General features: G+C 41.2%; 1 protein-coding gene across 1 annotated transcript; it reads right to left on the bottom strand.

The window, feature by feature from the left end:
• Positions 1-6670: 6670 nt before the first annotated feature.
• On the bottom strand, positions 6671-7786 carry LOC134634916 (gastrula zinc finger protein XlCGF7.1-like). Its single transcript, XM_063484377.2, has 2 exons — positions 6970-7786; positions 6671-6885 (listed from the first exon to the last, which is right to left on the bottom strand). The coding sequence occupies exons 1-2, from the start codon at positions 7727-7729 to the stop codon at positions 6671-6673; spliced, it is 975 nt and encodes a 324-aa protein (XP_063340447.2). The 5' UTR covers positions 7730-7786.
• Between the last annotated feature and the right edge of the window lie 3037 nt (positions 7787-10823).

Raw genomic sequence — 10823 nt, 5'->3', positions numbered from 1 at the left:
CTGTCATGAGCGTAAACTGGTCGCGGGAGAATCTCAAATGTTGGAAGTTTTCAGAAAACACGGCAGCCTTGAAGAGCGTGCAGAGAAGGCCAGCCCACATCAGCAGCAGTTAAGCTATGCTCTGGTGAATGGCTTTCACCTACCCATTGCTGATTTCATTAGGAAGCAAAATGTTAATCATAACTCTGACCGGTCCTTCACATGCATTAACTGCACCCGCTGTGCACAGGAAGGAATTAAAGAAACACAGAAGAAGTCACAAAACTCTGCAGTCGCTGCTTCCCTAGCAGATAAAATCATTTTCCAGGGACAGACTGGAAGAGGGCTGACTAGGGGCAGAAATAAGAGAGGTGAAGGCTCGCGGGGATTTAGGTGGGAACACGACAGAAGGAAGGAGAAATGCTATGCATGTAGAGAAAGGGGTCACTATGCGAAAGAGTGTCCTAAGCGCAAGCCTGAGTAACCCCACCTGTAATAAATGATTAGTACCAATCAAAACTGCCAATACACACACATGTTTAGATTATTTTTATTTTTTTAGCTTGCCCTGATCAACAACAGCCGTGCTCCAGACCACAGATTTGATTGAGGTGGATGAGTGTTAAAAGTAATCTGCATTAAGCTTGGGGTTGCTCAACTTCAGTACAATGACATATGAGATGAAGTAAAATAGATAAATATTTTACCTAATTACGTGCATAGAGGCACTTGACCTGTTTGAAAACTGTCATCCTAATATGAGCCATTGTTGAGATATAGAGCACACTTATGAAAACAACTAATAAGCTGAACCCTGTATGAAGCGGCTGAAAACTACATGATGGAGAAGCTGAATTGCAAGTCTTTGCCACTGTGGGCAAAGCACACAACCACTGTGTGAGGTTGTGTTGCGGTCTCTTCTGAGCTGATGAGCAAGCTACACATTATCAGATCAGGAGCTGGCTGAGAACTCATCAAAGAAAGGGGAAGAGAACTATGATAACTCGAGTATGTAGCGTATCCGTGAGTTCAGCTTCTTCTTTCAGATGCGCAGCAGTTTTCCTGCATCTTGATTCATGTGTGTAGAGTGTTCATAGCATTAGCATCATGTTCTTGTTTATTTGTTTTGTTGGGTTGAAAAATAATTAAATAAACTTGTGATCATACTTATGGATCACCATGGCACATGTCATCAGCCATATGATTTATTTATGCAGATGAAAAAAAGTGAGTGTGAATGTGCCTGACGTCGCAGTGTGTGTGTGCGTTGTGTAAATGTGATTGTCACAAATTGTGAGAGCGGTGATTCTGCAGGTCACCAGCTAGTGTAAAGAAAAAAAAGAGTAAAAAGAGACAGAATCTACATTGTAGATGAAAAATCATAGGAAAAAGTTTTTGTGTTTATTAGCCAAGAACCACTACAATCTCATTTTCTGCTTTTAAGAAAGGAGAGTTCTGTGTGTCAGTTAAGCAGTGATGATAATAATGAAAATGTCTTAGTTTGTCACTTTCAGATTAAAACAGACCTGGACCAATTTTCCACATGCAGCGGTCGGAATAAAGTTATAGTTTAAGATCATTGGAAACAATCAGGCCAAGTTTTTGGCTAATTTATTTACAGCGCCATGTGTCCCTCAACCTCACAAGTGAGCTCTCACTCCTCCCTGAAGACAAGGAATGCAGCTCCAAGAGCAATAATATGGCAGATAAAGAGACAGCAGCAAAGTCCTGAGCAAAGAGACCCAGCAAGCAGCAGCAGTGTGGACAAACAGCAGTGGAGAAGAAGAGCAAACCACCATCCTGACTGATTGATGAATGGCACTGTGTTTGCAACTAGCTGCAAATTCACTGTGCTCGTGAAAAGAACTGAGGAGACTGTTGGAAGTTGACATTTGCCACCTTTGGAGAAAATGGCAAAAAGAGACAGTGAAGAATACAGGACAACGCTGAAGAAGAACTGCCGGCTATTGGACTGCTGAAGTGGGAGAGGACAACAGAGTGAGAGCAGTGGGTAAGAACACAGAGGAATGCTGTTGTTTAATGTGGGAAATCAAAAATTTGGTTAGAAAATCTGGGGAAAAGAACACTGACTGCTTACGTTGGAAAACTGTGAAAGAGTCTGAAACACTGCAAAAAGAAACATATACAAAATCACACACACAAGCAGAACATGCATTAACCCTACTAACACAAACAAAAGAGAGCTCATGAAGATTAGACAGCATCTTGAGCATGTGAGTCTGTTTATCATCTTGTCCAAGTCACCTCGTGTGATGCAAAGACCAGTGGACTCATAGCACGTTAGTTAAAAATGATCAAATAATAGCAGAGAAGTGTGTAGGAAAGGCAGTTTTAAGAACATGCCCTGCTGGAGATATAGCTCCACAGACACATTGATTAAACCTGCCTAATAACAAACATACATGCAAAGAAAATCAGCTTGTTATCTCTCACCCGTGTTAAAATAGTGTCAATTTAACAGACGCTTGTTAACAAATGCTGAATTTATCCAATGCTGACAATTAACTCTCTAGGTTGCAGGACAACAGTTTAATTTTTGTGGGAAAAAAGATTCTGGTTTGACCAACCAGTGATCAGACAATAAATTTAGTTGTTAATATAGTAAATGGGAGATGCTTTCTGCCTGACTGATGCAGCACAAAATATTTTACTGTATGAGGGAAATTCTATTTTTGTGATAATATTTTGAACATGCATTTCTGATGTCCTGTCATCTTAGTGGGTTAATAGCTGATATGCAAATTCGTTGATCGTTCTTAGATTAATGAAAGGTGATTGAATTCTAGCATGAGTGAATGGGATGTGTTGGAGTTTATTAGTGTGGAGACTCTAAAACACTGAGTTTCCTGTTGTGATGTGTGAGTGAATCCTGCACCCAGATACCTAACTCTGAATACATAGGAACAAACTTCTTTTGTGAAATGCATGACAACATGTCACATGTTTTATGATGACGGGGAAAAAAAAGGAAAACTAAATGAGATCTTTGGCCTAAATGAGTAAAAAGTACAGATTAAATTCATAGCTAATGAGACATTAGGGTTATGTTGTGTGTTGTGCGGCTAATGGTTGGGTTGGTTTTGACTTAATCTAGCTGATGATTTTTCTTTTGTTGTGAAGTTGAGCCTGGCAATTAGTATGATGGTACGATAAACCATGCTAATGGTATGATTTACCCTCCTGAGATGAGGAGTGTGTGTCATGACTGAACGAGGCCTTTTTATTTTGATACTTTCACAGTGCACTGAAAGTTTTGTTTGATGATCTCTGTTTGAGCAGATCTGCACGATTAGAACAGAAACGCTATACATCGAGAAAATTGTTGCAAGTGAGTTTCTCCACATTAAAATGGGCTCAGGAGAAAGTCACTTATCTGGGACAATTAGAAAATAAGTTCCTGTCCAAAAGGATTCAGCGAGAAAATCCAGTCTAAATTCTTTTCTTTTTGAAATGACGTCATTTTGCTGAGTGTGGAAACTGAATGCATCGATGGGTTCCACTTTTAGCAAAGAATGGATGAATGAATGAATGAGTGAAAGAGGAACAACTGACTGATTGACAACAGCTGACAAAAGCTGACGAGACTGACTGACTTAACACCATTGTGTGAAGTTAACCCCCACCTGACAAATGTGTGGGTGCATCTCTGTGTGTGTCTCTATTGCAGGAGCAGAAGGAGACCACAGGAGGAAACTTGGGTCACATGACTATGTGAACTCTGCAAATTTAACGTTTTAGTTTAAAATTCTCTGTGTCTGTGAATTCACCATGGGTTTGTTATTAACTACCTTGTGTTGCTCACAGAGGTAACTGTGAGAAAGTGTGTGTACACCTGCGCAGTGCTAACATTTCTACAGCATTACAGTTCTTCATGTGAGTTGATCATGTGATTTATACCAGGATAGCTGGTTGATGTTTTCCTACTACAGGATTTCTGGGTTGTCTGAAGAAAACTGTGTTTGCAGGTTATGAGTTGGTGATGCAGTTACACTGTGTTGTTGGGGAAATGGGAAGGTTACTTTGACGATGTGAATAACATGTGAAACATTTCCTGTGTTGAAACTAGTGTCACTTCTGTCCACAGATATAAATGGCTAACTTTATGGTCTTTTTACAGCACCTCTGGACACTGTCAATTTGTGCCTGACCTCCAGGATTGTCCATGTGTGTTGCTAATGTTTGTTTTTCTAAGAGTGCATGTAGAGGATTCAGCAGAGACGGACAAGTAACGTGAGAAAGCAAATGAGAGATGCATTGTTTATGGAATAGTTTAATATGGGGCTCATTAGCTGGCCACTACTGAGCTCCTAGTGATAGCTAAGTGGAGTGACTTTGCTTAAGGGAAGTCACCGATTACATTAATGTTAACTGAGTACATGGGATGATCCATGTCTGAGGCAAATTATGCCAATAATTGCAGTTTACTGATTTGAGAAAACCTGCACGTGATACTTGTCCTGTTGATGCTGAATGCTTTATTACTCTTGTTATACAATTTTTTATAAGCGTGAAGGTTGATTGTCCTTCTAGATCTTGTTTTCCAGGCTATGATGGTGTGTATGCAGGCTCCAGACAGAGCCAGTTTTTAAGCACACCTAATATGCAAAACACACTAACATCTTTTATTGCAGGGTTATAGGTCCGGGGTGGTGCTGCTCCAGAGTGGGAGACGCCCTGATGTTGCCTGGGACATGATCTAGCTAACTTTTTTCTTTCAGACAGGAATCTAGGTTTGATGAGTTGACTCATGGGAGTGTCCATGCGTCAAGAGGAGGGGTCCAGAATTACAGAGTTACATGAAACTATCTTTTTTTATGTTTTCTAAACTATGTTTTTATGATTTTTGCAGTGATTTGTGTGATTAACGGTTCATTTACAGGTATTAAACCTATGCAAGTGGTGCATCCATGTTCAGATGAGGCTTTGATGGTCCATAGATGGAGCTCACTGAACTAAAGAATGTGGTTTGATGATGATTGACATGCTTTCCAGATAGAAGTTTTTCCTTCTAGCAAGGAAATACAGGTGCAGCAGTTAAAGTATTGCTGAAAGGAATCTTCTGAGGCCCAGTGAGAAGCAACCCATTCCAGGCATAGCTGACAGTCCAGGCAGTGGTTGGGGTCAAAGGTCGAGCTGTTTGGGCCCATCATGAGATCAGACTTTGGAGCCACAGCAAGGACCACGAAGCTGCGTTGGAATGAGAGCTGGGCCAAGGGGTCTTTCCAGAGGCCAACAGAGGAGATTGTGGACGACAGATGGATAAGGGGAGCGTGCCAAGCTCTAATCGACAGCGCAGGCGGAGTCCAAGGATGGTATCATGATTCTGTGAAAAGCACAGGAACCAGAAGCTATGGTCGTGATGACAGCAGTTTCCTATGAACATCACCTAATGCTGTGTCACTATACTGTGCATACGATGGCACACTGAAGAGTGCTGGGATCATAACAGAAGTAAGACAACTGGATCCAGCACCCTTTTCACAGAGGGTTTTTCCCGCAGGGATGAATGGACAATGGAGGAGTCATAAATATCCCCCACGGGACAAGGAGGCCTGAAGTGAGGTGATGGGGGTTGGCAGAGGCCATAAAACTAGAGTGCTGAAGAGGTCTGCAGCTTTCAAGATAGCTGAGACCCACGTTGACAAACAACAAACTCAACTGGTATGTTTGAATGTCTATTCTACATACATTTTGACTCTGGTCCTATGGACAGTGATGGGAACAACTGGAAGGGACATTTATGACGCCCTGCAGAACTTAAACCACTCTGCAGAGAGACGGGTGATTTACATGTCTTGTGGAGGAGCACCACCAAGCTGGAGTGTGAAAATGTTAATTTCTCTTTTGACCATTCACAATTCATTTGTTTGCTTGTAGGATGCAGTTTACCATTGAATGAGATCAATGAGAACTTGGATAACTGCTAATACATTTGTCAAACTGTGTGCGTTACAGTAATTTAGAGTGATTGACATATGCTGAGTATAAAAATGGTTGCATTGACACTGTCAGACATGAGGTATTCATAACTGGGTACTTTTCTAGCATAACTGCCAAAAAGGAGGGAATGTTAGGTTTTGTATTGTTGATTGTCATTTATGCTTAGAAATATCTACTCATATATGCTTAGAGTTTTATAATTAGTTGTAGATTAATAGAAGGTTGATCCTTAGTAGTCTGCAGACACACGTTGTGTGCATTCCAGAGCACTCCCACATCCTGGGAGCATGGGAGAGGTCGTACCTTGTCTTATTGTTTCATGGTAGGATAAACGTATCTATGCCTGTTTTAGTCTAAGTGCATTTTGTTTAGATGAACTGCTGGACTTTCAGGCCAGCAGGGTTAGGAAGTCATTTTATGACCACACACACACACACACACACACACACACACACACACACACACACAGGGTATTCTTTGTTCACATGCATACCTATGTAAGCTGTTATATGTTAATGACCCTATGCATATTCATGGAACCACAATAAAAGAGCAGTGTTACGGGGGAGCGGACGAGAGCAACTGGGGTCAAGCGAAGGAACGGCGCCTGTCCAGTTCTCTCCCGTGCACGTGAAACATAAAGAACTTTGCCTACTCGTGTCTTGCTTTGCTGTGTAATTACATTGTCTTCAACGTTCCAGCGAATCGGGTTAAGCTACAAACCTATCACTCACAGTAACTGCACTTGTAGAGTCTTTCTGGTGTGGATCTGTTGGTGGGCTTTCAGGTAATATGGAGATTTAAAAGTCTTCTCACACAGGTCACATTTATAAGGTCGTTCCTCAGTGTGGGTAAACATGTGACGTTGTAACTCTGTGTTTGTAGCAAACTGTTTGCCACACTGATCACAGCAGTACACATCATGTCCAGTGTGAATGCGTAGGTGTGTATTTCGGCTCTTTATGTGACTGAAAGTTTTTCCACAAATGTCACAGCTGTATGCCTTAATTCCAGAGTGGGTAACTAGATGACTCTGTAAGCTGTTACTGTGAGTAAAAGCTCTGCCACACTGATCACAGGTGTACGCTTTAACTCCAGTGTGGATGAGTTGATGTGATTTTAAGTTTGAAATGTGCGTAAAAGACTTTCCACACTCGTCACAGCTGAATGGTCTCTCTCCACTGTGGATGAGTTGGTGTGTTTTTAAGTGTCCAGACTCGGTAAAAGACTTTCCACACTCGTCACAGCTGAATGGTCTCTCTCCACTGTGGATGAGTTGGTGTTTTTTTAAGTTTCCAGACGTGGTAAAAGACTTTCCACACTCGTCACAGCTGAATGGTCTCTCTCCAGTGTGGATGAGTTGGTGTGTTTTTAAGCTTCGAGACTCAGTAAAAGACTTTCCACACTCGTCACAGCTGAATGGTCTCTTTCCAGTGTGGATGAGTTGGTGTTTTTTTAAGCTTCCAGACTCGGTAAAAGACTTTCCACAGTCTCCACAGCTGAACGGTCTCTCTCCAGTGTGGATGAGTTGGTGTGTTTTTAAGTGTCCAGACTGCGTGAAAGACTTTCCACACTCGTCACAGCTGAATGGTCTCTCTCCAGTGTGGATGAGTTGGTGTCTTTTTAAGCTTACAGACTTGGTAAAAGACTTTCCACAGTCTCCACAGCTGAACGGTCTCTCTCCAGTGTGGATGAGTTTGTGTGTTTTTAAGTTTCCAGAGTGGGTAAAAGACTTCCCACACTCATCACAGCTGAACGGTCTCTCTCCGGTGTGGATGACCTGATGCATTTTTAGGGAAGCTTTCACAGTAAAATCTTTCCCAAACTCGTCACAGTTGTATTTTTTTCTTCCACTTCTTTCTTCAACGAATTTGTCGGCCTCCTGAGAGCGCTGACTTCTCGGTCCACGTTGGTCCTGCAGTGACAGAGATACAAACAGAGGCAGTGAGTTGTGGGAAATACATTATTCTAACCGGCCTTTTATTAGTGGTATTTTGTGAGCTTTTATTAAATAAGTAGTTATACTCATTTTCATACACACATTGCAAATGTGCTCATGAGAGTTGGCATTCAGTCTTTTGAGGGTCAATGCAAACACGCTTACAGACACAGATAAATATTAGACTTGTTTCTAGGGCAAAGGTGAGAGACATTTGGCCTGCAAAGTGCCTGTACGTCTGCTCAGTGAGATTAGCACAGGATGTACTCCGGATGTTTCAGAGACGTGTACGAGGAGAAAAAACAGCAGGAAACACAGTGTGAGACGGTGAGGACAGTTTTTAAGTGTTATAGAAGTCAAGAGAGTTAAAAAAGGAAATGTGTCTAACTGTTTATAACTGTAAATGATGCATATTATGATATCTGCTTACGTATTGTGAGGCTGGACTTTAATATACAAAAGTAGTGTGATGTGTACTTCCTAGTTGAGATCTCTGTAAGTGAGTGACGCTGCAAACCTCTCCTGCGTACGTGTAATCAATAAATCATTGTTTGACTGGACTTCTCTGGAATGTTGGTTGTTTTTTCTCAAACTCAAATAAAAGGATCGGGACAGTGTGAAATGCAGTCGTGAAACAAACTGAACCTTTAAACTCCCTCCATTAACACTAGTTTTAAACCCGAGGCTGGTAGTGATGTGAAGTTCATGAACAAGTTTGCTCTAAGAGTCGATTCTTTGTAGTGAACGAGACAAACTGGCTTCTGTCACAAGAAGATAAATAACCTCCCCTACCCCACCCGTTTCAACATACATACATATATATATATATATATATATATATATATATATATCATCAATTTGGACACAGCTAGATACCGGAAACTGCTTCTTCTTCTTCGGGGTTTAACAGCAGCTGGCATCATTGTACATGCAGTGCTGCCATCTTCTGTTTCAGTCCGTTATTACAATCTTAAATCCTACTGCTTATTTCTGCGTCTTTTGGGATCTTAAAAAGCTTCAAACCACGTGTCGACTATTAAATTAGTCGTTGACGATTTTGATTGTTGACGTAATCGTGACTAGTTGACTAATCGTGGCAGCCCTAATATATACATCAATATTTTTCAATACACGTGTCCATATTTATGTCTCCAGATTGTTTGTATAGTGAGCCTTTAAGACTGTACTCTTGGTACAGTTTTTATTTTTGCTGCTTTTGTCTTACACTGTCAAATAAACACAGATTTGCAGCGTTTGTATGTGTGTGCAAAAGCAAATGTGCCAGGCCTCAAAGACAATGGGTGGTTTGTACAACAAAAGCAGGAGGAGAATCGAGCATATGACCTGTACAAATCTCAGCATGGGTGATTAACACCTCGGGACTTGCACCAGAAAATAAAAAAAGTCAGTAATTCTAGTAGGTGTTGGGTTCAAGGGATTTCTGCAAATTTGCACAGGGTTAGTAAATCTAGTGTTGAAGTTAGCTCGGTGCTTACCTTTAGATGAGCCCACAAACCGAGAGAAACTCCGTGATGAAGCTGGAACTCTTTCCAAACACAGGAAACAGATCAGGGAGCAGAGACCCACGTGGTTCACACTGATCTCAGCTACGATCCAGGAGACAAGGGTGGGCAGATCGATGCAGATATCGATCCAGACGTTGGTAGTGGTTTATGATCGATACTTTGGTTTGTTTTTCTCCTGGAGGTTCACTATTTACTCTCTGTGGATGAAAAAGCAGCTCTGTCTGTGTGAACACCTCTTCTTATGCGGCAGACTCACTTTGCTCCGCCCCCTTCTTTCTGCCCTGCTGGGATTTGTTACTGTGCCGTCACATGACTCAGCTACACACAGAAAACGCATTTGGACTGCAGAGAGTGAGAAAGAGGAGCAACATGTGGAGATATTTTATGGCTGTAAATGAAAATGCTGGAGGACAGATGGGAGGCATGTCAGCACCTAAAGCCACAGGGGACCACAACAAGCTGTAGAGTTCAGCTCATTTTTTCACACCCCAGTTAAATGCTTTGACTGAAGTCTCACTGCACACACTCAAACTTAGTGTTTGTGTACACCTTGGACATTATAACCTGACACTGATCAGTGCTGCTCTGACGATCACACTCACATCCATGTAATCATTTAACTGGGATGATCTGGATTTACTGCACAATGCTGAATGTGTCCTTACAGTACAGGGAATAACTCTCTCTGTGTTCCTGTAGAGAAACTCTGGGTTTGTGTGCTGACGAGCATCACTCACAGTACGATATGAAGGCTCACTCTTAATTTTCCACACATGTGACAAATTCAAAAAGCTGCTGAAACCTTTAGAACATCATAAACTACACATTGTTGTACTCTTTTAGGATGGAACAGCTTTCAGATTTATTTACTCTTAAAAGGATAAAATTTTAAGAATTTTGCATTCAAGAGGAGAATGTTTAAATAAGTCATGTAAATGAGAATTTCAAAGTTGGTGGCTGCAGTATATACAAATTGGTGTATCTCAAAAATAAAACTATGAAGACACTCAAAATTAATTTGGAAACTGTTTTATGCAACTTTTTTACATTTACAATTTTGAGGGATGAACCTCTGAAATTTCTTTAACTAGAAATTTGTGTAAAAATACCACTTTTGCCATTTATGTAGTTACTGATGACTTAATGCATACATATGATTAAAATTTGGGATATAATGGTTGTATTGATGTATAGCAACTTGAAATACTCCCAAAATGGCACTACAACATGTAAAAATATAAAGATAAGCTCAGGCGGACTTGGTTCTGTGGTAGGTCTAAAGGGTTAAACTGCTTCCTCACATCTGCTTCATGAATATGAAGGGTTGTAGTGGGAGAAGGTGGTGTGAAATCCTCATAGCTGTGGAGGGAGGAGGGGGCTCCTGTGGGTGAAGTCTTTGATGGTGGTGATGGCTCTGT

Source organism: Pelmatolapia mariae, linkage group LG9 (genome assembly GCF_036321145.2).
Source record: "Pelmatolapia mariae isolate MD_Pm_ZW linkage group LG9, Pm_UMD_F_2, whole genome shotgun sequence".
Classification (NCBI taxonomy): Eukaryota; Metazoa; Chordata; class Actinopteri; order Cichliformes; family Cichlidae; genus Pelmatolapia; species Pelmatolapia mariae.
Note: the sequence above shows the minus strand (reverse complement) of the source record. Positions and strands in the feature narration are given on the sequence as shown.